Source organism: Argiope bruennichi, chromosome 3 (genome assembly GCF_947563725.1).
Source record: "Argiope bruennichi chromosome 3, qqArgBrue1.1, whole genome shotgun sequence".
Classification (NCBI taxonomy): Eukaryota; Metazoa; Arthropoda; class Arachnida; order Araneae; family Araneidae; genus Argiope; species Argiope bruennichi.
Window position 1 is genome coordinate 82,305,777 of NC_079153.1, and position 24,565 is coordinate 82,330,341.

Sequence of the window (24,565 nt, forward strand, 5' to 3'; positions counted from 1 at the left end):
GATAGGGATTTCTCCATGCGCCTAGCAAGCAAGGGAAACACAGGGATCTTTTTAAAAAGTATTTGTCTAAATCAGTAATTTTTATCCTTTCACTCGTGGGAACCGCTGACGAAAGCATTTTCACATAGATTCTCTTGAATTAATTAAATGGAATAAGTGGAATGGAATCAGGAAATTAGCGAATATTTTAGAATGACTTTGGTATGGGCTAAATTACGATGAAACTGGGAATTAATTTGGAATTGAAATTATAGTTTAATATATATATATATATATATATATATATATATATATATAAAGTTGGAAATTGAGGTATTTGAGGAATGGAAAATAAAAATGATAATATGCTAGAGAAAATTTTGAGATATTGCGGATTCTTACGTGACTCCATTTTGAAAAATTACATTTTTTTAATGAAGAACAAAAACAACAAAGAAACAAAAAAAGGTCATTGCATTTTTTAGTTTTTAAAATCGACTCTGCGCAGTTCTTAATTTATAATATACTAAAATAAGAAAGGTTGAAAATTATTCAATATACGGTCTATATGTGTTTTTGCGATCCTTCCAACCTACGTACAAGCTTCGAGCTGCAAGTGTAAATTTGGAAATAATGAGGGTGTCTATTGCTTGAGCAATTATTGAGTACATTAAGAATCCAATTTTTTATGTAATGCAAAGAGCATAGTATTCTGCAACTTTACCAATTAAAGTAATAATTAACTAATTAATAATTAAGGCTATCTATGTTCTCTATGATTAACAATTTACCATAGAGAACATAGCTAGTATTAAGAAAATCTGAAAACATTTTGAAGGCTGATGAATGCTTATTCACAGGAGATGGAGTTTTCAATACACACAATCATTGTTGATATAATTTTTTTCTTTCTCTACCAGCAATAATATTCCGTGTTCTTGAGATGCGAAAATTAAAATGCAAAGCACTTTAATCCAGTTTTTTACGAAGGCACTTTTACAAATGAAAATACACAGGATATGCTTTAAACAATTCTATAACCGATTCAAAAGTGAGGATGAGAAGCTTCCGGCATGGTGCTTCGTTCTCACCTGGGCTGGTTACTTTCCATCGATGACGGGATGTATTTCCTTCGGGAAAGGCTGTACCGTGGCTGGTGTTGGTTTCTAGGACTCAACCACAGCTACCGCTAGAGTTACTGTCTTAGCGGTCCGATAATAAAGTTTTTTTCCCGTGTGCCTCAGCGTAAGTTAGTGTAGTTTTATAAGGACATTGTCATTTGTAAAAATTTTGTATTATCCAATTATGTATTATCCATAGCTTGTCAGAACAAGGTATAAATGTAAAAATAAAGAATCCTTGACCAAGATTTGATAAACAATAAGTTGGTTTTAAAGAAACCACGGAATGTCATCCCTTGAATTGATTTGCTTGATTTTAACTTATGAGGAAAACTTCAAACATTTGTTTATACTATTAATCCATTAATGCCTTCGGCGTGAAATGAAAAATAAAACAGGCTGGCAAACGAATTTGTTTGCATGGTATATGAAAACTCATTTTTAATTGAATTTTGTTTGCTGATTTCAAATTTGGAAAAAGTTTTTATTTGTGTAACTAATCAATGTGATTAGAAACTAAATGGTTTGTAAATAGAGATAAATACAAATAGAAAGGAGCAGAATCTCAAACCATAATTCGGCGATGTGAGTCACGACATGGCTAATGCTAATTCTGAAAGTCATGCGTGTATGATAAAATCTCCATCAAGAAGAAATAGCTGTATATACGGTCTGGGTTGCACAGTTCAACTTAAAAAAAGGAGAATACTTAAGAGTGATTATTAAAAAAATTACAAATATTAATCAAATCGATTGCAACGGACACCGTTGCATAATGTATAACAACATAAAAATTTTTTTATGATGGCTGTGTCATTGTTACTTGGCAAAAACTTACATTAACAAGAAACTTATTCATGTAATTCTTCAGAACTATCATGCCATCCCTTTCTAGAACTAGAACTCCATAGCTATTTTCATTAGTTTTGCTGACAAAAAATGAACCACAATAACGTATCTATTTTTTTATTTCTGTTTATGTCGATGAAAGTTGACGTCTATTAGTAAACATTGTGCTGCATATTAAACATACTTATCTATGAATGATTGACTTTTGCTTATTTTCTATCTAGAGCATGTTCTCAATTATTTTTTTTTAATATAGCTTTAATAAATAACTAAAAATTAAATTAAAAAATAATAATAATTAAATTTTCAAAAAAAATATCAATTGGTGATTGATGATTTCTCATATTGTTGTTGTTGTTTCTTATGGCACTTGCCATGGACAAGCCCACTGTTCGAAGGCAGCCGATTAAAGCCTGAGGGAGAGCGCCTCTTGTTTCTAAAGTAGCGCCATCTAGGGCCAAGAGAACGACTTTTAGCTACATACACGTCACAACCCTTTTTACGGGCGGACTTCATTCACTCATGCACAGATCGTAATTTAGACCTGAATCAGAGAACGTACCCCCAGTGGTATTACTCTCGACATGGAGGACTTTGTGACCACGACAGATTTTACGCACGTCAGCCACCAAGCACGCGGTCTCATATTGTAAATGATGAAAACAGAATTATTACTTAAGGTTATGCTAAAATATACCCAAAATTTTATTTCCAAGGTTAAAGAAAAATCATGAAGTAAAGGGTTGAATTGATGTTATGCAAATACCCTCCTTCTGAGACGAGATAGAGTAAAAAATTGACTATACCTGTCCTATTATTCACATAAGCGTTAATATTTTGAGGATCCTGGAGTTTTTCATCTATTGTTTTTGAGTCGAATGTGAAAGGTAACGGGCAACAACAATGATCTTGCAAGTTATTCCCAACTGGTAAGTTTGCAATAACTGGAATCTGTAAATGAGCGGAAAGCACAATTAAGAGCTATTCAACTAAATTGGAAAAAGTAAATAGTTAAAATAATACAGCTTTTCTTTTATATGAATTGCCTCTCCCAAATATTACTCTACTATCAATATCTGTCGCTTGAAATAAAATAAAGTAGATGGTCCTTTAATCGTTTCCTTATTATAAATTTCAATTCCATTGAACACACTTCCTCAAGAACCCCTGTATCATGCAGAATTATCTTTAATTTAAAAGATTCTTAATTTTTTTCACGCTTTTATTAGCACTCAAATTCGAACTAAGAACTGATGATACTATTCTTCATAATTGACAGTTACCATGCGAAAACAATATGCTTTGGCTTGAGGTTTTTGAAGCCTCAAAATACACGGGCAAAAAAAGTGTCGATTTATCGCTTTTGAGGCATCTATTAAACATAGTATTGTTAGAAAATAACCAAAGGTGTCACATTTGGCGATTTATTGTCTATAAAAAGTTACAACTTCGTGCGAATGACCGCTATATCCTTCTGTCTGGCCAATAAAGGGCAGGGTCGTATATCAGGTCAAGGCGAAGGGAGTTATCAAAAGTTATATATTATATATATATATATATATATATATATTAAACAATCATTTTCAATTTTTGTAGCTGGCAAAAAAAAGTTTTGAAGCTCGAAAGAATTTGAGATGGAAAAAACAATCGCTTTTCTAAAAATTAATGATTGCTCAACACGGGTACATAATAATTCCAAAGTAGTTTAAACCAAATTTTTGCCAAAAAAAAATAATTCTGGCCTAGAGATAAAGTTTTGGAGCTTGACCTATTTTGAGATGGGAGAAAGAAAAAAAAAAAGAACCTATCGTTTTCTAAATATTGACTCATGTGTAATCTGATAGTCACGTGATTGTTTAAAACCGGTTTAAAATGTTTTTCATGAAAAAAAAATGGCCTCAAGAAAAAATTTTTTTGAACTCCACTGATTTTGAGATGGTCAAAAACCATCGCTTTTCTAAGCGTTGGTAATTGCGAAATATGAATCATGTGAGAACATGTTTTTCTGTCGGATTGATACCACGTGACTTAAAAAATAACTTAACATAATAACTTAAAATTTGCGGTAGTAAACTTCAATTTTTTAAAATTTTTATTTATAGATTATATTGGCATTCTTTCGCGTGTGTATATTATTATTATTATATATAATGTTCGCTTTGTATTAATGCTTATTTAATGCTCGCAATATTAATTTATTTTACAAATTTGGCTTATATAAAGAGTAAATACATTTCTAGTTGATTTTGGTTTAATATTGTGAAAATGTAAACCACATGGCAGCTTATGAAATATCCTTTCAACCATGTACATTTGAAGGCAGTGGTTTGCTCGCTTCAGCTCTAGCTATTGTCCTTATTTTTCAACTTCATGAACATGAATAATTCTAACTTCAAGATAGTGGAATACATTTTAGAATGATAATCATGTTCTTTTCATCAGTCATATTGTTAAAATATCTTCCAACAATTTTTCAGAATTGTTTTTTACTCTTGATCATGTTGGAAATGTTAAAATACATTTCCAACATCTTATTTATGTACAATTACAATGAACTTGGTACATATGAACAATTGCTTTGATCATCTAAATGAAATTATCTTTCTTTTGTCCGCGGTAATATCTTAATATTTTGTTCCATAAATTTCTACTTTAGTTTCAGCACTGTTGAAATTTTACTTTCAAATGATTCTATCCTAATAGTGGTCAATGCCTCACAATCTCTCATGAACATCCGACTTCGAATTTATTTCACATACCCAATGCCAAATGATTCTTTTTCCTGAGAAAATTTGCATATACATTTGTGTGTAAAAAAAAATGTTTTAAATATTATCTGACCAAGATAAAATAATAAAAAATACAATTTTTGCATTAGTTCTCCCTTGACTTTAGTACATGAGCTCAGTAAAATAATCATGACGCAGTAAAATTTTAATGAAAAAAGTACTACTTTTCTACGGTTAAAATTGAGCGAATTATGAAACTTTGAATATAACTATTTTAGGGGATTTTAATAGTTGAATTCAAATGTCAAAGTAAATTATTTATACATATGCTAATAGATTATTTCCAATTATATGACATGAAAAGGTATTATTACTTCTTTGGAAAGACTTGTAATAAAAAATTATTGGTTTAGAAGATCTTTAATGTCTTATTTTTAATCATTTTATATAACCCCTTGGAGGATTTGAGTCAGGGATATATCTAAATTATTTATTTTAGTTTTATTATGATATAAAATAAGAAAAATCAAAGTTTTATTAGTTACCTATTAATTTATGAAATTAGGAAACACTAAATACATTAAATAATGTTCACTTAACAGCACATACACTATATAATGTTCACTTAACAGCACATACACTAAATAGTGTTCACTTATCAGCACATACACTAAATAGTGTTTACTTAACAGTGCAAACACTAAATAGAGTTCATTTAAGAGAAACTGGTAAACATACTAATGAGTTAAAATAAATATATTTGAAATGTTCCTGATAAATAAAATTATTGTTTAGTTTCAGACAAATTGAAACAATTTCATTATATTTTTTCAGCGCAAAATGTTTCTAAGAATTGAAAATGAAGGTTTATTCAAATAAAATTTATATCTCCATATACATACATAAACACATATAAATACTTTCCTTACTTATAATGTTATTAAATTACAATATCGCCATGTTTTGTCGAGACAAATTAAGAAATCACAGATTTTGCGTATTTAATATAGCTTTTAGCTATATTAAATACGCAAATTATATTAAATACGCAAGATTAAGCTATATTAAATACGCAAGATTAAATTTGCGTAAGGTTGTTTTAAAAAAATTAAATTTGAAGAAAAGTCTACTATATCGGTAATATTTTTTGTCTTGAAGAAATTAAAACTAAACTTAAATATATTTTCATTTGAAATAATATTTAAATATGGGAATATTTCAAACTTAAGGAATACGGAACACTTAATTTCTTACTAAGAGAATCTTTATGAGTTAAAAATCAAAGACGTACGCTAGTCACTTTTAGTTATTGGAAAATTTATGTAACATACTGTTATGAAAACTTTTCTAGAAATCAGAGTTCAGTGCAATGGGCATACTTTAACAGAAACCAACAACCTCAACAGCAAATTATTCTACATGAAAGCATGAAAACACTATTGCAAAACACAGTCGAAACGTTCACATGAACAACATTTGCTGTAAACAACAGTACACAATCAGCAAATTAGTAATAAACCGCAGTAACAGCGTAAAGCATTCGGAGAGAACTTGCGCGTGAGAAACTTCATTCAATTACTATTCACACCTTTAAAATCGTCTGTTCCTTTCAAGTAACTATTCAATTGGGCTGAACTTGCCTACTGCCTCACTACCGACTCAATAACTGATTTTCAGCTTTGTATTTTGGCGTCAACTGACGTCAACTTTAACGCCAAAGCAGGAAGTCATTGAAAAAAGCTTCGATTCAGCATTCATCACAACTACCTTCCTTATCAGAAGATTTACTGCATTGAGAAGCAACATTACAAATAGTAAGAATACGATGAAATAAATACCAAATGATTTGATCATTGAATATTTAGAGCAGAATCTGAAAGAGTCTTCATTAGAGCATTTCTTTTTCAGTGATTCTTTAACTTCTAATAAATATACGGTTTTCTCATCTGGACAATAATCAGATTATCCGATGAATTCTCTTTCGCTATGGGATTTGTCAAAAAAGCTGTTTCGGAATGATAGGATTACAACAAATCTTTCCACTCACTTTCTTTTCTTTCCTAACCAATACAATTGAAAAAAAAATCATTGGATACGGAAGGCCATGATGGTCAGCGTTAAGTCAATCAGATTACTTTCTTACTCGCTATATAAAAAAAGAATGTCTAAGTATTTGAATTCACAGATAGAATGGATTTGTCAAACGTATTATTCTGGCAAGCAAATCTATAACGCTAAGCATGATGCATAATGAATAAGAAGAATTTGATGCACAGGCCATTCTTGTATTTGAGGCGAACGAAATAATTTTGATAAATTATTACATTTAAATGACCCATATTTCAAGTATATGAAAATGTTTATTGTAGTCATATTTTTAAAAAATATTTAATTTAGCGATAAAATGATTTAGCACTTTTTATCGTGTTGTTTAATGTCTGAATTATTTATATTTTATTATTTCCCATAAAGGAAATTCATTCCAGAAGAAAATCTTTTGCTTATTTACATCAATATACTGTTACGCCAGTTTTAATTTCGGCCAAATATTTTACTCTTTTATAGCACTTAAAAGGAATTTGTATATTTCATTTAAAATTTTATACCGCAATTAATTTTGAATGGTTATTAAGCTCAGTTTCAATCATTAATGTTAATAAAACTTGGGGATTGTATAAAAACTTGGTTTTCGACTCTTCCAGCATTTCATTTATTGATATAAATACAATAAAATCTGACTCTTTACTAAATGGAATGCTAAGAAATTAAATCTGAGATGAACCGTATTTGGGCATTCTTTGCACAGCATTTCATGGATGTAAATTACAACATTCCATAATGACAGTGCTTTGGCATGCGTAAATAGTAAAAATCTTTATACTTTACTTTTAGCTTTTTAAGATGTTCTTTAGGACCAATTCCGGAAAGCATAAGAATTTGTGCAGTATTAACTGTGCCAGCTGACATGATTACTTCTTGCCGGGTTCTTACATTGTATTCCTTATTTCTGTAGTCGAACTGAACGCCAACAGCTCGGGAACCATCAAAAAGAATCTACAAAGATATAAAATACAAAAGAATCGAAAAACTTTGTAGCACTTAAAGATCTCGGAGACTTAACATTATAGAGAAACGTGACATTGTATTTAAATAAATATATATCATAGCCATAATTAAAGCAAATGTATTTAGAACTCAGCTATAAAGCATGCAGCACCATTTCGTATACTATAGGACATTTAGGTATATAAAGCTAAAACTATTTACTTTTTTCCCCAACTGGGGCATAATTAGTGCTCAGCATGATTTTTAATAGGAAAATACATATAAAAACGGAGTTTTAAATGATTTTGTAATATTTGATGTATATTTTAACTCTGGTATATTTTTAGTGTTGTAATTTTTTTAACATTTACAATCTTCCTTTCTCCAAAAAGTTACAAGAAGGAGAATTATTCAAAATTTTTAACTAATAGCTACTGTTTTGATATATAGTAAATTTGAGTAAACGTTAGTTCCTTTGTGATCATGTTTTAGTTTAGACATTTCAGAATATTGATCGCTTATAGCTAAAATTTATAACCAGAAAAATAATAAATTTTCTGCCACAGTGCAAAAAAATAAAATGGTTTGAAACTTATGAGATTATCCAATGACAACTGCAGGCTTGAGAAAAGCGTTTTGCGTTTTGACAAATTATCAATTGTGGGCGTTGCTGGAATGTGGGCGTTTGTTGCAATACAATGAATTAAAAGCGAAACTGCCGTTATTGCCATTATGATTTAATAGCCGAAACAAACAATGTTCGATCAATATCTTAGATATTGTATATGGCATACATATATATTACATTCATTACGGCACTCCATCCCAACACCGTGCACGAAGCACATCGTTGGCAAACATATATATTACAGTATGGAAACTGACACATCATTTGCTGAAATTTTATACTTAAATACCGCGAAATTAAGAACTGCTTGAAGAAGGTAAGGAATCTCACAGAACTTCCTCACAACCACCGATTTTGATGTTCCTACCTCGTATGAGAATCTATGTGTCGCGACCTAGAGTTATCTCATGGAGCGAGGAAATGTGCTTACATTTCAATAGTACAATGGATCACAGGGATTTGGATATTTGAAAATACTCACTAAATCCAAGAGATTATTTTTCATTCTTCAAAATTAATTGTTTGATGTGGGTTAATCTCATCATTGATGGTGGGTCTATATATATTTGGGGAGCATGGGAAGATATACAAATAATACTCATTAATTCCAGCAGATATTGTTAATTCCCTCAACATGGATGCTTACAATCTATCGCTTTAATGTTCTATTAAATGCTTAGACAGGCTATGGATGAAGATAATTATCTACATAAACGTGTCAGAAGAGCATGAAAAAATTAAGCATAAACGATTCTACAGTTGAAGACATTGAATACTGGTAACCATTTGAATTTATTATTTAAAGCATATCATTCAAGATTTCATATTTATCAATTTTTCTTCAAAATGAAATGCCATTAATTCCTTTATATATTATTTCATAAAACTCAAACAAACTTTGGAAAAAGCTATGCGTGATAGAGAGAGAAAAAAAATGGTGGCTACTCGATACGCTAGGCTGATACTTTGTTATGAGGTTTTTATTCCATAAATATAAATCAAATTTTGAATTTTTTAAGTCAACAGAAAGAGGAAAACATGATCGATTCTCTTTCTGTCGACTTACATTTCAGGTTGTTATTACTTTCGCCATATGTTACCTTTTTTACATGAGCTCCTTTAATAATATCCAGATTAGTGCGATTTTCTGCCGGCACAAGATATGCTTTGGCTGTACTACATCGTTGTCCATTTCTTATGTTACCCTGCAAGTCATTAAAACCTAAAATTTCGAAAAAGAATTCATAAAATTAATGTGATAGCATATTTTAAACATGATGATGTTCATTAATTAGCATACAAATAGCAAATAGTGGCATGTAAACTGACCGAAGAAAATTCTTACAAATCTCTTTATATGTTGAACCGTTGGATCTAAATATCAAATGTACAGTGACGTTATTTCTGGAGTTGTAAGAGATCACTAAAAAGTTTTTTTTAGAAACTTTTATTAGATTTTTAACTGAAGATTGGCATTTTCAAGCAACTTTAACATGTTCTCTGCAAGGAATAACATGTATGATTCGGATAATCCATTTAATTAAACGACTTTTCTTTGCTGTAATCAAAAATGGGTTATCTGTAATAGAAACGCTCATCTAATTAGGTAAGTGTGATATTTTTTCTAATTAAATAATGGGTGACACGCGACAATTATCGTAACAAGGTTAAAAAATAATTAGCTTTTCAATATTATAAGTTTTATTTCCACGTGATTCTTTTCTCTATTTTAAAAATATTTTAAAACAGTATCTTACAAAATGCTTCCCATTGGTTTAATTATTACTAATTCTTTAGAATGATATTAAATACAATTTTTTTTATGTTCACGTAGCATAAGTTAAGAGAAAATTTTAAACGATGCAGAGACAAATGAATCAAATCTTCAATACTTCGATCTTTCGGCATAAAAATTTGAATCTCCTTTAATCACTTTTAGGAGTGGCATTTAATTCTTTCAAATGAGTTGCAGTTGTGTAATTGATAAATTCTCTGAAAATATTGCTTGCTATTTTTTAATATTTCATTTAAATGCACTCACTAAAACTAAATTCGATTTTTATCCTTTTTAATTTTATACTGTCTATTTCTGCATTTGAATAGCAAACATTTGACATGTTTATCATAAAAGTATATCGTAGTCATATTCATAAATGTGTATTCATCAAACTTTGGCAAAGCACTCGAGAAAATTAAGGCTTATTCCTTTAATTTTAAGAATATTGGATATAAAAATAATAAGAGAAAAGAATACATAAAATATAATAGATTAATAATTCATGAAAATAATATTTGAAAATAAGTTATGAATAGATGAAAAGAAAAAGCAGAAATATAATATAATGGAATATAATCAGATGCTCGTTACCCCAACGCTCCGCAAACTCTGACGCAAACGCTATTTTGAAAAGAGTCATTCTTTCATGTCAACCCTTTGCACTCGAGAGGTGACTCATGGTCACCATTCAAGACGGTGCATCATTTTGACGTTTCATTTATTTATTTTTCAATTTCGATTGTTAAAAATACCTACAGAATGGTAAAAAGATGTAAATTAACTTTTCGGGGAAATTCACCTAGAACAATTCTATATATTTATTTTTCAGGACAATAAACAAGCCTTTGTATTAGGTGCATAATTTTACATCGAATTACTTTTCCCGAGTGTAAAGGGTTAAAATGAAAATCTTTTCCCCCTTTCAATACGCGATTTTCCTATTAAACGTGCTACTACTCAACACTTTAACATATTGTTAGTTTTAGCCTCTCACATAGACGAATATATCGTAGTATAATTCAGTTATATCTGTATTCTTTTTTACAGTCCTGACTGTCTATAATCCTGCTGGTGGATTAGAAAGTGTATTTACTGCACATAAAAAAAATCTATTGGCAAACTGGTAGGCAAAGATAGATTCCTTTATAGATTTACTATTTGGCAACAAATTGTTGTTAGAAACAGTCAAAATTACCGCGTAAAAGTCACTTTTCAAGTCCTAACTTCTAAGATATTGCGGTTATGGGAATATTTTAAATACAAAAGTTGATCGTCTTAATGAGACCTAATTTGGTTAGTCCTAAAAATTGATCCTAAAAAGTCTGTTACGGGCGTACGAGCACAATGTGGTACACAGTTTCTATCATCAGAATTGCAGATCTGTGCCTAATTTTGTTTCAGATTACTGGTTTTACTGGTTGTCTGTTGATTTACATATTCACATCTACAAGAGCATAATAACTCGGAAACACGACGGCTTCAATAAATTTAGTGCGTAGTCTAGTCACCAAAGTTACAGATATGCACAGAATTTTGCTTTGAATTGTTGGAAGAGCAATGTTCTAAATGCGTTATCGGTTTTTTTACTCGTACTATGAAGCCCAAAATCACCCTTTCAAACTTAGGATGTAACTATATTAATCTATCAAACATTCTAAAGCATTGCTTGAGTATGAGAAAGACTGCATGGAGATGGATCCTGCAACACTTAACCGAAATGCTAAAATGATTTGATTTCAAAGACGAAGGAATTACTTTGTGGCTTACTAATCTATCTATCTTACTATGTTTGTACCTTGCTATTCTTACTATTTAATTACTTACTAAACTACCTATATTGTATTTGTACCCTACTATTTATACTATTTAATTACATACTAAACTACCTATATTACTGTATTTGTACCCTACTATTTATACTGTTTAATTACTTACTAAACTACCTATATTTCTATTCTTACTATTTAACTTAGTAAACGACTACTTACTAATCTACTTAAGTTAGATACTGAACTGTGCTAGAGATTCTTAAAGCGATAGACAAGTTCATTCAAAAGTGGATCAATGAATGTATTTACCTGCATGTTTGTTATAAATCTAACTTGCCTGTCAATAAGTATACTTGTCCATCAATATCTGCATGCAAATTCTGGGATGTGTAGTGAAAAATTGCATTTTAATCGTTGATCTATGCAATGATGATATACAGTAGTAGTGGAATCACGAATTGTGAATGATTGACTGGTTACGAGAAAATCGTAAGGTGCGAAGGACACCGAAAGACTCAATCAACATGCTGATATGATAGGATTTCAAAGATGAAGGAATCACTATGTGGTATTCGCTACGGAGCTGTGGTAATAAATTTTATAACCATAGACCTTTCCAACTTTAATCATGAAATAATATAGCTTTATGCATTCTATGACTTCCACATCACTTACGTCAATATTATAAACAACACACGAGCAGGCATCGAAGAACGTTAGGAGTTTATTCAAGGCAAAATTATTGTATCATCTGTAATTAGATGGTTACCTGTATTAAATTTTTAGTTTTTGATTCTTGTAAACATTGAGATAAACATTTCCTGTATTATTATTTTTACCTTACAAATAAATGCAGCAAGTTCTGTGAGCTAAAACAGTTCTATTAACCATGTAATCTAGGAAAATAAAAGAGAACTTTTACAACAGAACATCTTCGACAGAAAGCATACACTAGACAAATACTAAAATATAATTGAAAACAAAAGTGTTTTGCAATGAAATCATTTCTTTTCCTTTACGCAAAAAGTTGAGTTGTTGCTTTTCAACTGTTTGTGAGAGGAAAAATACATTTTACTTTAGATTCAAAATGCGATACAACAATTTTTATTTATAATAATATTTATAACTTTTTTAGAAAAGGGAAAAAAGAAGATTTTAAATAGACCATATAAACTTGAATACTTAGAAATATCTTACCTGTTTGACGTGCAGCATTCGAATCCAGAATTCTGTAACCAAGTTCTTGCGCTGTCTCATAAAGAGGGCGCCTAATTTCTGATTGGTATTTTGGATTTTCAGCAGTTATTGGTCCACCAGTGGCATGATATCCTAAGAATTTTCTTCTTTAATTAAATATCTTTATTTTACAAATAAAGTATGCATGTATGCATTGATTAAAATATTAAAAGTATTGATAAAATTATTCTCAGTAAATAAGAATTTTAATTCAAACTTTGTACTCAAATATATTTCTGGATTTCGATTAATTTATTTCTGAAAGTACTGAAGCATTATATTGATATCGAGAATACACAAGTGTATTAGGTTGCAGAACTCTAATGCAATGAGAGATAAACTTAAAATTGGTTAAAAAATTTCATATTTACAAATATGTAGTGAAGTTAAATATAGAAAATATGAGAAAAGATTTTTTTTTTATCTTAGAAGATTTATTTATAGAGGCCTGATATAAGCCGGAAGTAAGAAGGCATGAGAAACATAGTTGATAGTAATAAATATGAAAGCTCTCCGTAATTCTGAAAATCGTATTTTACCATTGTTTAAATAATCGGGGTTCGTGTTGTTTTCCAGCTTTAAAAAATATGGTAACACATTTTTGTAATTCCATCCTTTTGCCCCTTGCGCTTCCCAGTCATCGTAATCCTTTTTGTTACCTCTGACGTACAGCATGGCATTCAGAAGGCTGGATCCACCAAGACCTTTCCCGCTCGGCCAGATCACTTGCTATAAATAAAAAAGCAGAGTTAGTTGTTAGCCACTGATTGAAAAAAAATGGACTCAATATTACAGCTAATATCTTTATAAAGTATTTACAGCTTGACGTGCCATTGACATATTTTAAGTTTCAAAATTATTTTATTAAAGTTTTTATAATTATTGCAAAATAAACATTTTTAATTTATTTTTTGTTTCACCAACAATAATATTTTTCTTTTTTTTAATACTTCAGAAGAAATGGAGTTTTGAGTAAATGAAAGCTTTTGGAAGAAGTATAATGTCAATACTAATTTCTAAGTTGTATTAACTGAAATCTTTTCTTTACTTCAGCTGAAATCTCAAAGTTAATCGAGCATAGAATCAGATCCTCGGAAAGCTATTGGAATAATTTCTTTTCTTTTTTTATAATATTGTAATTAAGCACTGATAGAGATTTAAGTATACTTGAAATAAATGCGCTGTTTCTTTCATTTACATATTAAAATAACCTCTGTGTTTTTAATTTTCAGGTATTTTTGGTCGAGATAAACATGAGATATGTTCTTATAATTTATATAAAATTTCTCAGATGATAGCTCTTTGCATATATTTTCTGTATTAGATTCTTCTGTTTCTTAATGTCTTACTTCTATTTTAATTGAAAATAAGATGCTAACAAAACAATTTAATTTTCTACATTCTATTCCTATGTAAAGTGTTTGTAATAATCCTAATATTTTAATATTAATTTTTAACATTTTGTATTTACATTTTTTTTAAAAAAAAGATAATCTTTTTGAGAGAAAAGGAATATCATTTTCATTGTTGAGTTCTATAAAGAAATTTGTAATAATTATTGATCTTCATTCACTACTTTGCTAATTTTATATTTCTAATTCTAGCGATATTTGTATGCAGTGGAATACTCTAATTCTGTTAGTGGTATATATCTTCGAAAAGCGTTCAAAAAAGTAACTTCACTTTAAAATTCTTATCAAATGATGTCATTTTATTACTCATACGAAGTCCGCAGCGTTTCAACTTATGCATTAGAACAATTCATTTCCCTCCTTCCGTTTAGAACTGTAATAATTTTTAGTAAGTCTAAAGGAAGAAAAATAACTACGTGAATATTAATTTTTAAGATTCCTGTTATTTTTATGAATATTTTTGAGGAATTTTTGTAATTTATGAATTTTATTGTTAATTATGTTATTTTATTTGAATTTTTATGAATCTGTATGATTTTTGCCTCTCTGGCATCCACTTTTATATATATTATTATTGAAGCAAATGTTCGTTTTCTGTAAATATTTAAATAATTAAGTGAATGTAATAAAACCTGTAGGAACCTGACCAATTAATTATATTTGATAAAATGTTAATATTATTCTTTTATTTTATTATTTACACAATTTCTAATTTTAACAAACTTATTTGACTACTAGGAAAAAAAAAGTTTTTAAAATCACCTTTCTTGTGGCTCTCTTTCAGCCAGAGGTTCTAGATGGTCCTCTAGTGTGCCTAATTGGAGATTAGCTAATGCTTACATCATTTCAGTGTGAATTGACTAGTTTATTAATGCTTGAAACAAAAATTCTAATATATTATATGTCTTAACAATATCGGTTTCTCAAAATTATTTAGAATACGTAGTGGATCAAATTAATAACTGTAAGAGAATTTTTGTCATTCGATAGAACATTCATGATTTTTTTGATTAAATCAATTAAGCAGTTGTACCCACCTGGTTTTCAAGAAAGTATGCCGCATGCTTTTGAGGCACTGTCTTGTATTGCCAGTCAATGTCTGTGAACCAAAAGAATCTACTCAGAGCTGGTACATCATTTAGCAGAGGTGGCTTCGTTGCACCAGCCTCCAACAGCAACACGGACACACATGGCTCTTCGGACAAACGACTTGCCACCACCGATCCAGCGGAACCACCACCCACTTTGTCAAAACAAGAAATGCATTAGTTGCCAATTCGACTTTTATTATTTATTTATTTATTATTTCAATTCAATTTAAGTTCTAAGATTTATGATTATCCTTGTCAAAAATTATGTATCTGATTTTCAAAAATATCAAGATATCTAGAAAATTATTTATTTCGATGTGTGTTGAAATTTGCGAAGTTTAAGCCAAAGACAGACGTTTCATGTTGCATATTTAAGTCTTACCGCTCCATTTGAAAACTTGTTGTCTCTTACCATATTAATAGCAATGCCAATTCACTTTTATTAACTACATTTTATCATTATAAAATAAAGTACTAGTTTAAATTGCAATTCAACATTAAATATGGAGTATTTTGGTTGTTATGTATACATGCACAGCGAGGGAATTAGTATAATCGGTCCAGTTGTTGAGGTATGGGATTCTGTTATTTATTTAGTGATATCTGACGAAGAAAAAGTGGTGGGTGATTAGTGATTGACTTATCTTGATACCGTGAAATTTCATATTAAATAAAAATAAGCGAAATACTTATAATAGTTATATGTTGAGGACAATGTCAAGAGTTTTCCCCTTAGAGAATATATATGGAAGTAATATTTAAAAAATTTATCTCAATAGTTGTAGGAGGTCATAGATGGCATATCTAGAAAATCATCATGAAACATTCATATAAAATTGGTGAAGTCGCAATTGTCTTCAATTTTGTTCAGTTTTTTCAGTTTTGCCAATTTATTTTAATATATGAACAACTAATTATATCGCTTACAATTTTTGAATTCGACATTAGTTGAAAATTAAGAAACAACTTTGAAGAGATGATTGTTTTTTTTTTTTCTCCATTTTAAGCTATTTGGGACAAACAGTGTAGTTAATGCCTGTCAATTTTCGTTGTCTCATTTCGTAAGACATTTTTTTAATGTTCAAATTATTGTTAATATTCTGATAATATACTAATAGTATGAAATTATTGCTTACAGAGGAATAAAACTTTTTTCTTTAGTAATTAGGTGTGTTCGAAATGAAAAATCAAAATTGGATATGAGGGCCTAATTTCCTCTTTTCAATTAAAAAAGTCATTACGTATAAATATCTTTAATGCTGCCTGGCTAACTATTTGAACCAAATATTTAAAAAAATTATTTTTTCCTCCATGAAACTTGAGAAAAAATGCAAAAAGACGTCTAAAGTTTGAAGGAGGATAATAATTTAAAATTCTTTATATATTATGAATTTTGATGTAAAAACAACATTCCCAAATAATTGGAACACTGTTTGAAGAAATGTTTGAGAAGGGATAAATACAGCGGATTTTCCTTATTAGAAACTGATTTCAATCTATTTTTCATTTTATAATTCTATTTCCTTGTATTTATATAGTTAAATAACATTTTCATCCAAAGGAAAGGCAAGAAAATTGAATAATAAATGCGATTAATTCAATAAATCTTATATACCCAATCAAAAATTAAAAATTACACTAACTTTATGCTATTTCTCATTATTTTGATGGCAACAATACATATTTTATTAATATTCGTTTTTTTAGAACATTCATATCAAGAATACAAATGGAAATATTTCTAATACCAGATGCATGTAAAACAAAGCCTGAACAAAACTATTTGTAAATACTCCAATCGAATTTTCATAAAAACTATTAAAATGTCAGTCTGAAACAGGCTTCTAAGTTTGCACATGGATATATTATTAGAGAAGTGTTGTACAAGAGCTTTAACACCAATTCTGTTTGCATTTAAATAAAAAGCTATCAGTCTGAGAATGACACTTTAAAGTAAGAAGATAATGTTATTAAAATAATTTATAAGATCTAGAAATAGTTTAATTAGTTCAGGAATAAATTTTAAAAAGTCCGAATTTGGAAAAATATTCTTCATTTTTAGCAATCATTTTGATATTTTCTTTATGTATGAATTATATAAAAAAGAATAGCTGGTAAAAGTGAAAAATGAATGTGCAATTAATATTTTGTTTCAGTTCTTAAGCCGAAATTCGTTTTCTGATGATTGCTACGTTCATGAGCACTCAATATCAGAACGTAAAAATTTTTTTAATTTAATTTTCAACGCTTTTTTTGAAAACTGGCCATTGTAATAACATTTGAAATAATAGAAATACCCTTTTAGAATAATTTAATTAATTGAATTCAGACTATATTTCGCATAGTTCTTCCAAAATAAGAATAATTTGAACATTTTTTGATATCGGACATGTTATAGAAATTAAATAAAAAAATGAGAAGATAGTCAAAGCGTACCTACGATATAGTCATATTCTTTCTTAAAAGTCGATGATTGTTTTGGGGCGTTTCGTTGTGTCGCCAAGGAAAGGAGAAGCATGGGCAAAAGAGGAGAATTCGCAAGGGGCGTGGGATACGCCCTTTCTGCAGTTATGTTCATGGCAACTAGGAAAAATTTAATTTGTTGAATAATTTTCAAATACACATCTATCTCTTAAGATATGTTAATTTGGATTACTTGAAAAGAACTATACTAGATTAGAAGAAATTTAAAAATTAAACAATAGAGTTATCAAAAAAGGAATCGAAAATATCAATGAGTACGTGTGGTGAATATATTGCTGTGCAACCATGGAATCTGTCAGAATGATTTGCATTTGTTTATGTGATCGTATTTTTTCTAATTCATCTGCATATAAATCGATTAACTATTATATCAATTGAAATATAGTATAGTCAAGGTTGCAAAACAATATCGAACCAAGCACAAACATGTTCTATTAGGTGCTTGCATGCATTTTGATAATTTTTTCACTTTAAAAAGACATTTAGTGAGAAAATAATTGGTACAATATATATCAATCAAAATATTTCCCATTTTTTTCTACAATTTTTTTTCCATTTTCGACCAATAAGTCTTGCAAGAGATTGTCTTCGAATTTTTTTTGGTACTCCAGACCGTTCTTTGTTATTGACATTGAAATCTCCACTCCTAAACCGTTGAAACCAAAACTGACAATTGAGATATGACGGAACAGCATCACCATAAATTTCTAAAAGTGTCTGATGGGCCTAGGCAGCAGAAGTTTCCTCAAATCAAATTTTTCTTTAGATGGTAATCTCTCAAGATAAAAAGAATGACTTCGTATCGTATCTTTTCGCTGTCTTGTTGTCGAGGCGGTCGGAAACAAGGGGGATTTAGAATCTTGACAGTTTCTCCAAAAAAAAGAAAGAAATCGAAGTAAAACAAGCAATTAGAACGGCCAAAATTAAAAGAAAACCCCTGAAAAATTCTGTGCTTCATGTTAAGGCATCCGAAGAATTAACAGCAATCAGGAGATTTTTCTGATTCCACTGATAATGGAAGTTCTGCAATAGTTTTTATAAATGATACTGTTGAAAAATGTGATGCTTGTTAAACCAGATTGCATAGCAGAATAACGAGAAAAAAATGTAGCAGAAAATAGACATTAAAGAGAAATAATATAGTGTTAAATATCTAAAAACATTGAAATTAAAAAAAAGTTTCTGTATTATTAGGATCATGTTTATTAGACGAAGAATATTATGTTTAAAAAAATCTATAATTGTTTTAAAGCGACAAAGTATGTAGTTGATGTTCGGAATGAACTTATGAAAATACTTGTAATTTACTAATAATTTGGCACATTGTTTATAATCATAGTTTAATAGTTATTATATCATAAATAAATGTTACCTAATATAATAAAATTATCTAATACTGTTACTTTTAAAAATATATATGTTAATATGCAAAATGTATAATTTTTCATAAGTATATGTTAGTTTTATATTCATTACCAAGTAATACCTGACTTTTAAGGGAATAGCGTTAAATACAGTTAATGGTCCTAGGTACAAATGACAATTTTGTATCAAGAGCACTTGTGAAATTTCCTAAAAATGTTCTATTAGAAAGAATTTATTAAGTATTTATACTGATTCTAATAAGAAGCAATTAGTATAATTATGCGTGCATATCAGTTGTCAAAATTTTAAACAGATTAATAACTCGGTATTTGTACGTTGAGAAATAATGGGCATAGGTACACAGCTCTCCCCTGTATATTTAAGTCACTGCTTTTTTTTAATAATCACCTTTATATGCTTATGAAAATAAAAGCCGACAGACGGTCAATCCTTCTACGAATTTGTTCCAAATTAGATACCTATCAACATTTTAGATGTTAAATCCGTGTACCATATCTTATCTGTCAAACTCTCTTCGTTTTGTTGTCCTCATGTTTACTTATACTGGTAAAATTGGGCAGGCAGACTTCCTAAGATTGGATTTCATTGAAAATTTAATACGAACTTATGAATTTGATGTGAAGATTATGAATCAAATTTCATTCATCTAGCTCAAAGTGTTTTTGAATAATCGTGTTTACGACAGACAGACAGATAAAATTTAAAAAGGTATTTTTCAGACACGAGGGGGGGTGTGTGTGTCTAAAACGTTAAATTTGGCAAAATAATGAGTTTGAATTTTATTGTTTACAATACTTTCTTTTATATTTGAGAAAGTAAAAAAATATAGTAGTGTTGTTATTTTTTTATCTGTACATATCGCTATAAACGCATCCTTTACAAAAAAATTCTTTAAACTTATTTTATTTTATTCCTGTATCTTTGAGTGAATACTTGAGTAAAATATGCATGAATTTTGGTTAAAATCAGCTTCTTAGTTTCAGCAGTGAAACACTTTGAATAGGCTAATTTAACTTCATTCTGTTTTAAAATGAAGGGATATGAATATATTAGCTACCTATAACTTTACAACAAACTTTAAAACATTATTTTTCATTGATAAATGTAAAATATAAATATTTGAAACATTTAGAATTTCTGATTTTAGAGTATACAAAAAATAACGTTATAGACGCTCCTTTGGGTTTCGGAATGTTAGGAAATCAATACAGAAACTCTCCTTTCAAATAAAGATTTCTTTACACAGAATTACTGATAATAGCAGTTATTACTAATTATTAACATTTGAAATTAAGTTTTTGTAAAATATATTTATCAAGGAAATTTGAAAATGTTAAGTTCATATTTAGAACTATTTAACTAGATTTATAGGATGTACAATGTAACTTTTCTTTTACTTTCAATTCAAATTATCACTAATTATATCCAAGTTTTATTAAAGATTATGGGAAAACACATTATCATATTTATGATAAGACAATTTCAACTTGAAGAATATTTCATGATACTTCAACTTTACATTATTAAGAGCATAAACAAGCAATATAGATATTTAAAAGTGCAAAAGGTGACTTACTAGAATGTCCCACGCATAAACTACTTACTTCAGTTTCGAGTGATCTTCCAATGATTTGTTTAAATTTAAAAATGAATACAATATATAAGGTTTGAAAACAATTGTGCAAATATGTTATAACGCTTTTGCATTTAAAATGTTATTATGTTTCTCAAACCAGCTGTGCTATCATTTTATGACATTTCTGCTTGCAAAATGAAATCATGTTCCTCCTTGATTACGGCATTATTTTGAAAGGGGCAAGTGAAGTGAGGTCTTACTCAATTAGATTTTGAAGCACTATGAAATTGAACTTGTGAAATCAAGTTATATAATTCAGAGAGAAAATATGCTCTACATTACAGATTCAAAGATATTCAATATTTCAGTAAATTATGGCTTATCTGTTGATATTTCGCTTTATTATTCACAGAGAAATAACTGAAATTTCTCAGTAAAGCTTTATTTTCGAAATAAATAATTCGAGTGAAAATATTTCATTTCCATGTTAAGTTTTAAGAATAAATATTAAATTAATTCCTAACTGCTTTTGGTGAACAGATGTCCATTAGTCATATTAATAGCATTACATAAAATATAAAATTAAATAAAGGTTAAATTTATGCGAAAAAATAATTTCATATGTCCTCTTTCGAAATAAAACAAAGTTTTAAAAGAAGTTTTAGATCTTAGCCGTATTAAATTTAATGCGACGTTTGGCAAATTATTGCTGAAGAAACTTAAGTTTGACTAGTGTACGGTATTTTTAAGTTTAATCAAAATATAATTTAAGAAAGGTTAATTGTTGGAATTCTCTAAATGTCATTTATCTTATTTAAATTGATAAAAAAAAAGAGTTGTGAAATTATAGGGAAACTAAAAAAATGTAATTAGAAAACAAAGCAAAAAGCAAATGCCCTTTATTACATTACAAAAAGAATATCAATTTCTATCTGATACAAATGAATATTTTACAGTAAAAATGTGAAATAAAATAAATTTAAGTTGAAAAACGCATTTTAAAAAGTGCTTAATATCAAACTGCGTGTAAATGAAAATTCACTTTGGTGATACTGTAGTGGATGTATCAAAGAAAACTATTATTTTTATCGTTTTCAAATTTTTGTTATCACTTTTGCTCCCTTTATAAGAAATAAAAATATTATCAGAAATATATACAATATAAATTTTTAAAAATCTAAAAATGCAAGTTAAAGCTCATTCAGAATATATCATCTTTGTTTTGACAATAATATTAATTAATAATGAATAGAAAATATCTTTTGATGAACATTCTTATCAGGATAATTAAAAGAAAAAACAATATTTTTTATCAAAAACCTGGCAATCAACACAAAAATAAAAATTTGAGACTTATCTTGAAAATAGAACCATAATCATATTTACAATGCATTTCAGATTTTATATAATGAATGATTGGAATTTTCTTTTGCTTCTTATGATATTAATTGTGGCTTTATAGCCTCTTCTACTGTTCCTATACCTTACATTTTTACATCGCTGGATTTTTGATTGCATAATTTAGCAATTTACACCGGTGAATAAAAGATTGGGGAATTCTTCTGAAGACTCCTGTTAATTATCTTGTTCATCGAAATTAATATTCTAATTAAAGCATCTTTTATAGAGCCATCTGCATCTTTTATGACTGTAAGCCACTGTCATCGCGTACTTCCAAAAATCAAGTAGTCTTTGCTTCAGTGGATTAGGGAGGCCAAGTCTGAAGAAATTTGCCTCATATAATTCCGCAGTGTGGGATATATAAGCTTAAGGGAGCGTCAAACTTTTTTATGGTGAAAGGAGTTTCTATGCATTAATCATTATTATCATCTTATTATTATAATCCAATGATTATAATAATAAGATGATACATCATGCATCAAATCTCCCAAATGAGGATGAGAAACTTCCGGTGTTGTGTTTGGTTCTCTTCACCTGAGTGGGTAAAGAAATGGTGTGGGGTCTGCTACCCCCTACCGATGACGGGACGTATCTTTCAAGGGAGGATTTGTACCGTGAGCAGTGATGGACCTTAGACTAAACCTCATATTTTGCCAATGCTGTCGTGGATTCAGATTCATCCATGTGCCTCAGGATGAATTTGAATAGTCACCTTGCGTTTTTCATGCATCAACCAAATGCCTTTTTTGTAAAGAATTGAAGAATCTGCATTAAACTGGGAATCACTATTTAAAGAAAGACAACTGCATGTTGGTGAAACATTTTGCAGAATGTAAGGCTAACCACCCAAAACCACAATAATATTATTTAGGTGGTTATTATAAATTTTTACTGTAATTTAAGAGGTGCAGTGATCTTTTCTAAGCCCAAATATGTTCAATTATGTGTTAAGAATTGATGAACTTGCACTAAACAGGGGATTACTAGTTAAAGAAAGACTACGTACTCTATGTTGGTGAAAAACTTCGCAGAATGTAAGGCCAACCAGACAAACCACAAACATCTGCGTTTGTTCCTTCTGCGTATGGAGGGAATACATAAGTTTATCATGTACTGCCTCTCCCACATTATCGGATACAAATATGAGCCACACACGTATTTGTGGAAGGAACTACTGCAAAGCTGTACTGTTCGGACTTCGATTTCGAACGTTCATACACCTTGTGGGCACTCATTCTTTCTTTCTTCGTCAAATTCCTGCTACCTTCTGTCGAGACGGATAGCATCATGATGAATTAAAATTCTGCTTATCAGAAATTTGTCAAGATATAGTATTTTTCGGCACAATTCATCACCAATTTTGTTGATGGTGTCGTACTTAATAGAACTTTCCTAGTTAGTGACTCTAATAAACATTATTTTGATGATATTTTCATCTCATGTTATCAAACAAGTTAATGAGTACATGGTAGATTTAAGTATTTATTAGTCACAATCGTAAAATTATATTTTTGTTATAACAATATTCATAGCATCAAAAATTTTGATCTGGATATTTTAATGACATTTTACGTACTAAATTCCATTGAGACACAAAAATTTACTTTTGGAAGACTGTATCTATCTTTTCATATGCCTATAAAGGCGATAACTTTGACGATAGAAATCGTGCAGCGCCAAATTTCATTAAAAATCTGACAATGGAAGCAAGTAATTTTTCGAGAGAAAAATATAATTGATTTTTTCCGCTTTAGTGTAGTAGAGACAAAAGAAGGTCATATTTACAATATTTTTAGTACGTGAGTTCACATTTTCATGGAATGAAATTTACGCAATTTTTTTTTTATCATAGCATTTATTTACTTATACATTGCAACTTGTTTTGAACGGAAATATTGTAAACACGTTGGCGTCAGTGAGTGTACCTGAGGACGAGTAATTGGGAGCAGTGACTACCGCAGGCACAATTGAACTTTAAATAGAGCTGGAAAACACGCACCTTCCTTAAGGCAGTCTAGAGGAAGACGATAAACACACCTTCCTATTTTTTTAGTGAAATTTCCGAACATTTGTTTACTTCAA

At 29.4% G+C, this 24,565-nt stretch overlaps 1 protein-coding gene across 1 annotated transcript in view; it reads right to left on the reverse strand.

Moving 5' to 3' along the window:
• LOC129963503 (glucose dehydrogenase [FAD, quinone]-like) overlaps positions 1 to 21,127 on the reverse strand; it is a 34,856-nt gene extending 13,729 nt beyond the window's left edge. Inside the window, exons 1-8 of the mRNA XM_056077928.1 lie at positions 21,111 to 21,127; positions 18,073 to 18,219; positions 15,583 to 15,788; positions 13,673 to 13,862; positions 13,095 to 13,226; positions 9,452 to 9,573; positions 7,565 to 7,732; positions 2,756 to 2,900 (exon numbers count right to left, since the gene is read on the reverse strand). Coding sequence (XP_055933903.1) covers positions 2,756 to 2,900; positions 7,565 to 7,732; positions 9,452 to 9,573; positions 13,095 to 13,226; positions 13,673 to 13,862; positions 15,583 to 15,788; positions 18,073 to 18,214 — 1,105 coding nt within the window. The 5' untranslated portion in view covers positions 18,215 to 18,219; positions 21,111 to 21,127. The remainder of the gene's footprint in view (positions 1 to 2,755; positions 2,901 to 7,564; positions 7,733 to 9,451; positions 9,574 to 13,094; positions 13,227 to 13,672; positions 13,863 to 15,582; positions 15,789 to 18,072; positions 18,220 to 21,110) is intronic.
• Between the last annotated feature and the right edge of the window lie 3,438 nt (positions 21,128 to 24,565).